Below are 12,976 nucleotides of genomic sequence, written 5' to 3' on the forward strand. Positions count from 1 at the left end.
ACATACTATTTTGTTTAGTGTATTTAAACTTTACCTGAATCCTTTCTACCATTTTTTATATATGTATATATTTTCCCGTTATTTAATATGTGAGATATTTTAAAGCTACTCTTTTTTTTTTTTGACATTGCAGACTTATTTCTTTTCGTTGAGTCTTCCTTCCTTAGACTGCATACCCACTGCATTCTTCTTGTTCCCACAGGCTCCCAGTCAGTCAGAATCCGAGCCAGAAAAGGCTCCACTGTGCAGTGTGCCTCCGCCCCCTCCTCCAGCATTTGCAGAAATGAGCGAGGATCATGCACAGTCATCGGCAAGTGAAATCTCAGCAGATGTGGACAAAGAGGATGAGTTTGGTTACAGCTGGAGTAAGTTGTCTTTTTGAAATGCACTGACTTAAAAGAGGTATTAAAGTAGCTCTGGGTTTCTCAAGGCTTATGTCCTGGATGAATAAGTACATTTCACCTTCGGTTATACACGCTGCAATTTTGTGTGGAAAAAACTGCTGTTCGTTATACTTGAATACACACATTCCTGAGGCATGAAATCATGTTCTTCCTTTTCTTAAATCTGCATCCCTGTTCAAGCCCACTTTGCCATTTCTATGAGAGTTTAAAAGGACAGCGCACTCTCTCAGAAGCTGTACTGGATGAGCCATCTCTTGGTCTCGAGCAAGTTGTCACCCCCCTCTAGGCCTCAGATTCCTCACTGTAAAATCTATTTGTTGTTGCTGGTAGAACAGCCTTGATTTTAGGTATTTTCTGTACTAAGATGGTAACATAGTATAATTGTTGAGATAAAAACTTGGGACATTTGGGAAGTTGTTTAACTGCCTCTAAGTTTCAGCCTGGTGATATCCCCCTTTTTAAAATTCAGTTCCTACACTCCCTGTTGCTAACAGTGAATTAGATAATGTTTGAGGAGCCATAATGATGCATAGAAAGCATTCGAAGGCAGCTGTTATTAGGATCATGGGTGTGTCTCCGTTTCCTAAGGAAATAAGCCATTTTACAGGGAAATATTAAACATTAAGCTCAAAGTTATGTGTCAGTGCTTTAAAAAGTTTCATTTAAAAATGTAATTATTTCTTTTAAGAATGCTATGGTGTATGCTTTTAGGAAGTACAGAGTACAAAATTAATGCTGCTAGATTCAAGAAGGAATCAGGAAATGGCAATTTATGAAATTGATGCAGTTAAGAATCAATATAGAATGCATGACATTAGCCAAATAGTAACATTTTCTAAGAAATGATTTGTAAAGTTTGCAGTTTTCTCAGTGTATTTCTAATGAAATTAGAATGTTTTGCTAATCCATCAGGTGGCCAGAATGTACTCTGAGGAAAACATCAAATGGAATGTTCATATATTGCCATGTCACAACCACCCCAAAACTTAATGGCTTAAGAAAACAAGTTATTATTAATCTGTCAAGGTGCTGTAGTTGACTGGGCTCAGCTGGGCTGGACCTCCAAGATGGCTCACTCACGTGCCTGGTGATTAGTGTTGGCCACTGGCTGGTTGTTCATCTGGGCCTGGGGCACCTACCTGTGGCCTTGCCATCTCAGATTAAAGAATAAACTCTACCTCTTGAACATGTGGGATGTGAGGTATGAAAGGTCCCATTTAATGACAGCAGGTACATCAGTGTGTGTGGCCTGATGGCTCTGTGCAATAAGAAAACCCATCCCCTTTACTCTGGATCTTTGTACCGAGCACCATCCAACAAGATGTGACATGCCATGTAGATTTTCCTGTGGGAGAAAAGCTTCCACTGACCAGTAAAGACAAGTCCTCTGGATGTTCTGTTCTCTGCAAATGATAAAGAAACTTTCTGTTTTAATCACAGTCTTTTGAGAGTTTGTTAATATGGATCACTTCTTTGGGCCTGATCACCCCAGGTGAACTGATTAATCAGACACTGTACTCAGCACCCTGGATGCAGAGAAATTCCTCAAAGTTTGGTTGCTCCAGGAAAACAGTCTTGATGCCCAGGCCACCAGTCTATTTAGTGTTTTCTTAACTGCCAAGGGTTACATTTTGGTACAAATAATGCCCTTATGATGCCATTCTAAGTAACCTTCCATAGTAAAGCGTTTGGCTGTGAATTAGCTCTTACTATCTGTGGGTTTTTTTGTTCTTGTTGTGTGTAGAAAATATCAGAGAGCGTTATGGAACCCTAACAGGCGAGCTACATATGATTGAACTGGAGAAGGGTCGTAGTGGTTTGGGTCTGAGTCTTGCTGGGAACAAAGACCGGTCCAGGATGAGTGTTTTTATAGTGGGGATTGATCCAAATGGAGCAGCTGGGAAAGATGGTCGATTGCAGATTGCAGATGAGCTTCTAGAGGTAAGTTCTTGTGGAAAGCACTGAATTTACTCCTGCTGAATTGGTGCAATGGAACCATCAGTTTCCAGAAAATCCACCCGGATCTCATATGGTGACTGAGGAAACTACTGCTTCTCTAATAAAATAGATACATTGCAGCAAATTTGGCTCTAGACCAAATCTCTACTAACTACAGCCCATGTTCCCATTAACTTCCATTAAAAGGTTGTGTGACTGTATAGCACCAGAAACAATTTTTGCCCCAAGACAGTAATAAAGATCACACTTCAAAAACATTCTTTTGTGTGCTGCATTTTTATTAGGAGCTTTTGAAAAAACCAAATGGCCAATCATGCCCTGGTAAATGAGACTGATCCACTGAACCTTCTAGAAGTTGAATCCCTAATGGTAGACGTGATGGGGGTGGGGTGTGGCGGGGTTAGATTAGAGGCTAAATAACACACACAGTAATTCAGCCCGCCAAGCAGAATAAACTTGTGGACCATACTTTACAGTATTAGAATTGTGTTTGCTTGATTTGTTCACCCTCGCCTCCTGTAGGCTGGGATCCATGTGTCTTTACACTGCTTGAACCGTGCCTCATGTGTTTCCCTGTTGGCTAGGAAGGCTCAGTCAGCAGTGGCTAAATGACAGGATGATTGGCAGTTTCCATTAGGTACTGTGCTGCTTAAGCACATTCTGCTGCCTAAACCCTGAATCCCCTGGCACTGCTTCTCCCAGTGGCCTATTCCCAGGCCTTGAGTTTTGAGATTAATTAGGAGCCATGACAGTCAGGGCCTTCCCAGGATGATCTGTGCGGGTCACAGGTGCTTCCACAGAGCCCTTGCTTGGTACAAAGCACTCTAGAAGCTTGTCGCCTGCCTGAGTACTGTCCTATAGTCAGTCCAAGTGGTGCCTCTTTAGTCCATGGAGATCAGACTACATGCATGTTATTTTAATGTTGGCTTTAAACACGAGCTTTTCTTTTCTCACCATCAAAGTCAGGTTCATGTTCTAGGAAGAAAAATATATATAATATTTTAAAGGGAGAAACAGATGTGCTTTTCATTAGATAGGATGATCAAAATTTGTGAAATTAAAATTCTAGGTTCAATTAATATTTATTTCTCATAGATCAATGGTCAAATTTTATATGGAAGAAGTCATCAGAATGCTTCATCAATCATCAAATGTGCCCCTTCTAAAGTAAAAATAATTTTTATCAGGTGAGCATTTTTTTCTGGTTTATTAAATATTTTTCCTTTGCCTTTCAATTCTGAATTCTTTTGAATGAAAATAAAACGTAAATAAATGTGTGAGTGTTGTAGTTCCAGGTCCCAGAATTTTCTCTAATAATCTGAGTCTTCAAGCTAAAGAATGAAAATCATATGAATGGTTATGATATGATAGGTCAGTGCTTTTTTCCTTTAGAAGTAAAGATGCAGTGAGTCAGATGGCCGTATGTCCTGGGCATACAGTGGAACCTTTGCCTGCTACCTCAGAGGATCTTCAAAATAAGGAGGTATGTAGCTTATGCTTGTTGTTCTGGGAAGATTTGCTTGATACACCACTTATTAATTCAGCTAACAATTATAGAACTCTTGCAGGGATGTAAAAGATAAGTAAGTCATAGCCTTGGCACCCAAGATGTTTATACCCTACTATAAGAAACACTCATGTCAATAAGCACACCGCTTACATGAAGGCTACTAGTAGAGTCTGCAAAGGGGATAGTGAAGGTAAAAAGGAGCTGACAATTTTACCTCTGGAGGGAAAGCGAGAGTAAGACTTCATAGGGGAGGTTACACATGAAGTGTATATTGGAAGTAGATGACTTGGGTGCCATAAACATTGCAGGCAGAGCACATGGATTGAGGACTGGCTTAGAGGCTCTGACAAATGAAGAGAATTGATAACTGCAGAGTGTTACTAACAGTGGGAGGCAGGGAATGGGTAGGGTCGGATCATGGGGATCATGGTGCAGACTTTGTCTTTGAGGCCATGTCTTTGCAAATTCAAAGAATGAAAATTATATTTTTAAAAACTTCTCTGGAAATGGTGCAGAGAAAAATCACAGGTTGCAGGGCAGAGAAGTTAAGTTAAAGGGAGTAGGAACATTATTGGAGTAGTTCAGGGGATAGATAATGAGGGCCTGAACGAATGCAGGAAAAAAAGAGAGAGAGGAAGAAGTGGTTATGTCAGATATTTAGGACCCAAATTGACGTTATTTCATCTGTAACTAAATATACTCAGTGAGGAAAAACTACTGGTTGAGAATCTGTTTATCCAACAAATATTTGTTGAGTATCTGCCTTGTAATAGGTTCTGTGTTTTGGGCTGAGAATAAACTGGTGAATGATACAGACAAGAGGTATGGGGCTTCCAGATACTTGACTTAGTGACTTGATAGATGGCTAACTTTCACTAAAATAAAAAAGAGAAGCAGATATTTGTTAAAAAAAAAAAAAAAGTAGAGAACATTTTCTCTGAGGCAACTTAGGAGTGAAGTGCCTGTTGGAAAGCCTGGTAGGAGTGTCCATGGAGACGTCTGGTGTAGAGTTTAGAGATGAATCCCCATAGATGCCGACTTGGGAGCCATGGGAGCTGAGGCTCTGGCCTATGGAGAACATTTAGAGAAGAAGAGGGCCCAGGTCAGAAATGTGTAATATCAACAGTAAGGAGGAAGGCTGGCAAAGAGAGGTCAGAGATGAAGAAGAATCAGGCGGGCATGTTGCACAGCGGCTGAGGAGAGCCCCATTGAGAAAGGGTATATTCCACAGCCTTGAATACTGCAGGGAGCTCAAGTGAGAAGGTGAATAGAGTTCTTTGGATTTCCCAATTAGGAGATTACTAGTGATTTTGAGAAAGCAAATGATGGATAAGAAATTAGGAAAGATGAGGCAGTGGCTAGAGGGTGACAAAAAATTGAGTTTTTGGTGGGAGTTTTGTTTTGATTAGGAGATGCATTGGATACATGCTTAGAATGAGTAAAAGGAGATAGGAGAGAGAGAAAAGCTTAAAATTAGAGGAACCATGATAACTATCATTGGGAAAAGGCATAGAAATGGAAATGCTCTTCCCTAAATTAATATCTATACATTGGGTTTTTCTGTACATAAGATGCAGAAATCATTGTCTCATGCTGGTGAACTAACTCACTGATCATAATGATGAACTGAGTCAAGTGGTTTTTCAAGATTATAAAGGAGAAAAATTTATTTTCATTTGAACTGTACCAAATATGTCCCTTAAGAAAATGGATTTTAGTAATTTTCAGGTAAAACATTTAATAGCTCCTAAATACACTTGATGACTAGCACAGTAAAGCATAGTGAATGGTGCCTCTGCTGGTGTTCTGTGTTTCAGTGCTTGCACCGTTTGGAGCTGGGTTGTTGCTAGATAGCACTGTGGAGTAAACCCAGGCAGTCTGGAGGAACACCTTGTGTCTTTGTGCTCCAAAATAATTGCTGTCTAATCACACCTCATTCGTATTTTAAAGAGAATATAATGTTCATAAATGTCATGAAATAATAAAATAGTAATAAGGAATTACAGCATATGAAATAATTTTAAGTAGCCCCTGTATTTAAACAAAACTACATAACACTCAGTTGCCTATTTTGTCATTTCTTTCCCTCTGTCAGACTGAACCGATTGTTACTACTTCCGATGCAGCTGTGGACCTCAGTTCATTTCCAAACGTGCAACATCTGGAGCTTCCCAAGGTAAATCTGCTTTGAATTGGAGTGAAATGATGTGACTTCCTTGACACTGGTGTTTTAATTCACTGGTTCTCAAAACTGGGTTGCAGACCAGCCGCATCAGCATCAGCATCACCTGAAAGCTTATTAGAACTACAGGTGTGTGGGCCCACCCTGACCTCCTGAATGAGTAGCTTTGTGGGGTGCCCCCGCATCTTGTGTTTTAATAATAAGCCTTCTCTGTGATGCCAGTGTGCACTAAAGTTTGAGAACCACTGTGCTAATTGATACTTGGGCAGGGACCCAGCTTTTCCTGCCTTTATGATTATCCCAAGGTATGACATTTCGTGATCTCTCCTTTGATTTATTTACGAAGGACCTGCTATGGAGGAAATAAAAAGATTAAAGAAATGGAAGTTATAGTCTTTGTCCTTTGTGAAACCGAAAGCTCAAATAACTAGAGGTCTCACCAGTAGGCATCCCTGAGGTATTTGCTTTTGCAAAGATCTGAGCCTTAGGTTCAAGTGACCACTTTAAAGAAGTGGTTTGTTGAACAGATGTTGAACAGCACCTGTAAATGTTTTCAAGTGCTGCAGGCTCATGCTGGAATGCAGGTGGGCAGTGGATGAACAGAGTAGAAGCAGAAAGAGTAGTGACATGCTCAGGGAAGAGGAGAGGAAGGGAGGAGGTAGGGTGGTGGGATAGAGGGACTGAACATGAAATGCTGCAGCAGAAAGGGTTGCTTCCTCTGCGACTCCCCAGCTCCAAGGCATCCAAGGCAGCAGAGGCAGTCTGTCTGGATTGAATCTTTGTTTCATCAGGTCCAGACTTCACACATTTTGTGGTCTTGCTTTGCCTCCATTTTCTTACCTATAAATTGGAGATGATAGTATTACCTCTGATAATATTGTAATTATAAAGACTGAGTTGTTTATAAAGTGGTGGGCATAAAGCCTGGCATGTGATCAGATTTTGTTAAGCATTTAGTGGAAAAAAATGCTGTGACTCTTCTTGGTTTGATTTCTTTTTAAAAAAATAAATAACTCTACAAAAATGGATTGCTCTGGTCTTATCATATACGTTTAAGAAAAGTCATCGTGGGCAGTTTGTGTTGTGGGTAGAGGGAAAAGAAGTTATTAAAGCTTTTTCTATCAAGAAGTCCATACACTTCCATTCAAGAATCCCTCATTCTATTGCCATTTAAGAGAGAGTCCTTTGAGACAGCAGGGGGAGAGGGGACTGGATATTCTAATGGAAGTCTCTGAGTTTGTATAAAGGAGTACGCCGAGAATGGATGTTAGGTTAACAACCAGCAAATGCCGTCTGTACTTAGTACAGTACTTTTCTGACTACAGTTAAGTGAATAGACAAGAACAGAATCAAATCTCAGAATTGAGTACATACAGTCATGGTAGATATAGAGTATTACTTATTCAAACGAATATTTATTTGTGGTAGTAGGAAAGAGCTTTGGTGTGGAGTGTCCCAAATAGAGGGTAGCTCAGTTTTTTACATTTGGCATCAGCATTGAGACTTGTCAGTCTCGTAGCACATTGACCTTCCTACTCACTGTGCCTGATTCTTTGACCACTAGATCAGAGTTTGGGGTTTCACAATGCTGGCAAGTTTAGACACTTTATCTGAAGTCAATTTGATTATATCCTGTAGAGTTATAAGTAGAAGGAATGTGTGTGTGATAACAACACTTTTGCATAGTGTGTCAGGCTTTTAAGCCTTTTCTTACTACACATGATCCTCACAGCAAACTTGTAGTTGGCAAGAATTATTTTCCCTTTTTTTGGAGATAAGAAAATTGAGGTTAAGAGATGTTAGGTAACGTATCCAAATTTCTGGAGCTAGCCAGAAAGGAAATTACAGCTGAGCTCTGCTTTCCCTGAAAGTGTGTGATTTTCTCTGTATTATACACGTGAAAAGAGCAGTGGCAGAGAGGATGCACAGTGACAGTCAGAAAGTCATCAAGCATTAATCATCATTGCAAAGCCACAGTGTTGATAATCTTTAAAATGATGGTGAAGCCTTATCTCACTGTCGTGATCTTAAATGTCTGGTGGCAACCTTGGCTCTCATGTATACATTTCAGAGAAACCATGGCGAGATTCCCTTTTCTCTCTTTTGCTTTCCATCTCCCTAGGTGCAAACTATGATGAGAAAGGTTGCTAGCTCTAACCAGAATGAAATGTGTAAAACCCTATGGTAATTTTGTTCACGTAAACATTAAGAAAAGGTAAAACCCAGTGTTACAGAACACTTGGTTTTCATTTAAAAAAGTGTGGAAAATATAGACAAAAGTAGGTGTAGCTCTTCTAGCTTTGACAGGTTTTCACTACAGGTCTTTGGGTTCAGAGTTGAGAGAATTTTCACTCTGCACCACATCAGAACATGAGTATTTGAAGTAACCAGTCTGGGTATTCAGCCCTAGAAAGGACAGAGCATGAGCAGTCATGGCAGTCTGTCTGCTAAAGGAGGGGGGACAGCAGAAGGGGATGCAGGGGCCAGTGTTAGCGGTTATCTCTAAGCTGTAGGCCAGAAAGAGGAAGAAGGAGGATACTTTGGTGTTGAATCACTTAGTCAGCCAGTTACACAGAGCTAAATTCTCAGACGTTGTACGGTCATTAAATTGTTGAATACGTTTTAGTTCTCTAGATATTTTGTTAGAGTTACTAGAGCTATGTTACTGGGTATATATGCTAGAGATAGTGGACATATGGGAGGAGTGAAAACATTTGACTATTTATTTGATGGAGGAGAATTTAATCCCAATAAAATAATTGAAAGTTTGCTTAAGAAAAGAAGAGATTTCTAATAGTGGATTTTAGAACAGTTTTCTTTTCTAGCCCTTGGGTAAGAAGACAGTGTTCAGAAGTTTCAGTCACATACCTTTCCATTTGGATAAATTTAATCTGTTTCACGTTTTCTGAGTGTTTCTGTTTTTGCTTCTCTAGGATCAGGGGGGTTTGGGCATTGCCATCAGTGAAGAAGATACACTCAGCGGGGTCATCATAAAGAGTCTAACAGAACACGGGGCAGCAGCCAGGGTGAGCCTTCCCCCTTCTCACTCTCAGAAAGTGCTGGGGAGGGAATTCTTTCTGTAAATTCACTCGAAATCTTCCATGTTTCCATCTAGGATGGACGGCTCAAAGTTGGAGATCAGATCTTGGCTGTAGATGATGAAGTTGTTGTTGGCTATCCTGTTGAAAAGGTACTTTTCCAAAAGAAAGCAGATGATACCATAAACTCATCCTTGGACATGGCTAAACGTGTGTCTGTGTGGGGGTTGGGGGGGGTCAGTCATAGGGAATCAGAGCTGCGTAGCTATATTAGACAGATATCTGCAAGGAAGAGATTCTTTGGAACTTATCTAATTTCTACTTTCTGTTTTCCAATTAAGATGATGTTAAGGTATTTTTTGTTACCTGATAAATTCATGATTCAGTCAGCATTTTTGATAAATATCTTTTCAGTTTTTCCTTAGGAAAACTTGAAACTTCTAAACAAAGGTCAACTTAGTATTAAAACTAAAGGAATGTTTTTTAATGGATGTTTGCTCCTATAAAGTATCCACTATGTATATTGCTTTATAAACATATTTTAAAACTCAACCATTAGATGTATGACTTTTATTGGGGTTAATCAGTTATTTGTGCCTGAGTTTCTTCCTGCTCTGAAGTGATGTTAATACCGTACTTACTAGGAGTCTCACTTGAGGCCTTTCAGAAGTGCTAGGAAAAAAAACCTATTTTTCTTGAGATTTGGAGTGTCAATGTTTCCATTTCTACATTGGCCAGCAAGATGCTTAAACCATTTTTAAATTCAGTTTTAATAATTGTATGGGTTTGATCCTTTAACTCACATGTGTATGTTCTAACTTTCCATTTGGCTTGATTCTTCTGTTGCATAGTGTTCCTGATCTTGCTTTTAACCTAAGTGTTTCCGTATTATTAAAAATGTTTGTGTAAGCTGCTTCACATCCTCTGTAGAATCAGCAGTGGGTAAAGCACCCCATATGTCTTCAAAGGTTGTAAGAATCCAGAGAACTGGGCAGTATTAATTAGAAATGTAAAAAGTTGAAAGCCCGTTACTTATATAATGACGAATATGGTCAGAACTAGACTTACAGCAGAAATTAACTGTGGCCTTAATCAATATCAGGGAATTGGAGAAACTAGAAAGGAACTGCAACCATTCTTTCTTGACCACTCAAGTCCTAACAGGGAAAGAATTTGCCTCTCACTCTTCTCTCAACCATAGATGGTTCTAGATTACAACTATAATAGTGGAAGTATAAGTCTACTAATTTGCCTGTAAATTTTATTTCCCCTCTAAACCAACACCTGCCAGTTTATTAGCCTTTTGAAGACAGCGAGGACAACAGTGAAACTGACCATTCGTGCTGAGAATCCAGATTCCCAGGCTGTTGCTTCAGCAGCTGGTACAGCCAATGGAGAAAAAAAGAGCAGCCCCCAGTCTCTGATGGTCCCGCCGTCTGGCTCCCCGGAACCAGAGCCCATCCGAAGTAAGGGCTGGTCTCCTGCTAGTCCTGCGCGTATGATGCATTCATACTCAGTATACGGTCCCTGTGTGGGAGCCACCTGCCTGTATGTAGCTCACTGCTTGAGAGGCCGTAGTCAGGGAGCCTGCTGGTGAAAGGGTGGTATAAAGAGAGGGGCTCCTGAAGCAAGAGCACTGGACTATGAGGCAGGGGATCTGCCTGCTGTACATTAACCATCCATAGAGCCTTGGGAAACCCATGCAGCCACTCTGAGCCTCAGCTTGCTCATCTCTAAGACAAGGGAGTGGTACTCTTTACTCTCCAAGGACCTTTTGCTAAGGATATCTGTGATTCCAGGTATCTTACTAGTACATTAGATACACCATTCTGTACATTCCTTTTTTTATACTACTGAACAAGTAATTTAACTTCCCAAAGCCTCAGTATTCTCATTTTAAAATGGATACAGTGATACCACTTCACTGGTGTGAAATCAACATTGCCTGGCACTACATCAGACTCTTAAAAATGCACATATATGTAGCTGATTCGAGTTGTATCCTTTGAGTGTAAATAGTAGATACTGTCAAAGTAGATGAAACACTTGTATGTAGAGCACGGAATGAAACTTTCGTGTATCATTAAAATGCCAGTCTAGTATATTGAGGCAAATTATTCCTTTGAGTTACTTTTTTGAGAAAAATTACACTGGCGTTTAATAAAAGAATAAATTTGAAGCTTTGCAGCATTGAAAATAAAAGTACTTAAAAACATTGCTTTTTTTCTGCAACTGGGGAAAAAAATCTCTTTTGGCCTCCAGACTGAAACATTCAGTTCTTTTGAACAGGTTTTTAAGGAAACAGCAGTTTAAAACATTTGTAATATAGTTGGTTGAAAGGTCTTTTTTTTATTGAAGTATAGTTGATTTACAATATTGTGTTAATTTCTGCTGACTCAGCTATATATATATTTTATATATATATAATATATATACACACATATATATATACATACACACACACATATACATATACATTCTTTTTTATATTCGTTTCCATTATGGTTTATCCCAGTACATTGAATGTAGTTCCCTGTGCTATACAGTTGGACCTGTTGTCTAAAAAGTCTTAAAGTAATAAATATCTGATGAAAGCAATCCTTTATTTAGAAAGACTAATTCACTAAAATGTTAAAAAAAATGGAAATTTTTTCATTCTTCATTTTTAAGTATCCCTAAATAGCATTGTCTATAAAAATATGAAATGCTAAATGGAAACATAACATTAAAGAAAATATGTTACACCTGTTCTTACCATTTCAGGAGCAAGAAAATAGTCTTCATCTGATTCCTAGAAAGAGATCATTTTTTCTAAAGCTAATCTATCAAGTATCCCAGCTTTCCCAAAATATGACATTTGCTCTATGCTTTTTGATATATCACAAAACACATGATGTGAAGACTCTCATAAAACAAAGTATAAAATTATATTCTCCTTTTTTTCATAATCTAATCTTATTTATTTAATTCTGAGCATTTATGCACCCGGATTTAATATCCGAGTTCATAAAACATTGAGACACAAGGAAAGAAACTGCAAGTGGGTCTCACTTGATGTCTTATAAACTCAGATCTTAAATCCAGTTGCTTGTATGCTCAGGTTTGATTACATCAGTAGAGATGCTCTAAGATAGGATGAAAAGGAAAACCAAATCAAAAATCCAAAAAGCCCTGAATGGCAGGCACCATGACCAGAGTTACTGATGTCCTTTGTGTTTTGTCGTCTTCCCTGAATGTGAGTTAGGCCTCCACTACATATCTCAGTTCTGAGTTTTACAAATCATAATTTCATAAGAAGTTTGTTTGGGTCCCATGAAACGTAGAATATCAAAGTGGAACTAGAGGTTCAGTTCAACTCTCTGTTCTCATTCCTTTTACGCGTTACCTCCAGTAATTAAAAAAAATACAGAATACTGCATAAAATAATATAACTGGTAATTTTGTACCCACCACCCTAAATTAACAATGACGATTTAATCATTTGTTGGATAGTTTTAAATATAACTAAAAGATTAAGGTGGAATTATATAGTCTTCTTTGTCCCCAGCTTGGGCCCATGTTTCTGCTCCATCCCGAAAAGGCACCCAGTGTGGTGAGTTTGATGTATATGCTTTCTAATCAATTTTTGTTTGTATTTCATTTCACTTTTAACTTATTTTTAGGTACAAGCAGGTCATCAACACCAGCAATCTTTGCTTCTGATCCTGCAACCTGCCCCATCATCCCAGGCTGTGAAACAACAATTGAGATTTCCAAAGGGCGGACAGGGCTGGGCCTGAGCATCGTTGGGGGGTCTGACACACTGCTGGTGAGGACACAGCCAGAGATGCTCCAAATACACAGGCAGCCTCTTCAGTGAGCCCTGAGAGATCATTGTCAGGGA

At 39.2% G+C, this 12,976-nt stretch overlaps 1 protein-coding gene across 7 annotated transcripts in view; it reads left to right on the forward strand.

Moving 5' to 3' along the window:
• Nucleotides 1-12,976, forward strand: part of MPDZ (multiple PDZ domain crumbs cell polarity complex component) — a 163,258-nt gene that overhangs the window by 132,294 nt on the left and 17,988 nt on the right. For all 7 annotated transcript variants that reach the window (XM_081236972.1, XM_081236976.1, XM_081236973.1 and 4 more), the window contains 9 exons: nucleotides 203-365; nucleotides 2,149-2,345; nucleotides 3,459-3,550; nucleotides 3,756-3,846; nucleotides 5,969-6,049; nucleotides 8,989-9,081; nucleotides 9,171-9,245; nucleotides 10,385-10,559; nucleotides 12,756-12,901. In XM_081236972.1, the coding sequence (XP_081093098.1) occupies nucleotides 203-365; nucleotides 2,149-2,345; nucleotides 3,459-3,550; nucleotides 3,756-3,846; nucleotides 5,969-6,049; nucleotides 8,989-9,081; nucleotides 9,171-9,245; nucleotides 10,385-10,559; nucleotides 12,756-12,901 (1,113 nt within the window). The remainder of the gene's footprint in view (nucleotides 1-202; nucleotides 366-2,148; nucleotides 2,346-3,458; nucleotides 3,551-3,755; nucleotides 3,847-5,968; nucleotides 6,050-8,988; nucleotides 9,082-9,170; nucleotides 9,246-10,384; nucleotides 10,560-12,755; nucleotides 12,902-12,976) is intronic.

Source organism: Mesoplodon bidens, assembly GCF_964165515.1.
Source record: "Mesoplodon bidens genome assembly, chromosome: 6".
Classification (NCBI taxonomy): domain Eukaryota; kingdom Metazoa; phylum Chordata; class Mammalia; order Artiodactyla; family Ziphiidae; genus Mesoplodon; species Mesoplodon bidens.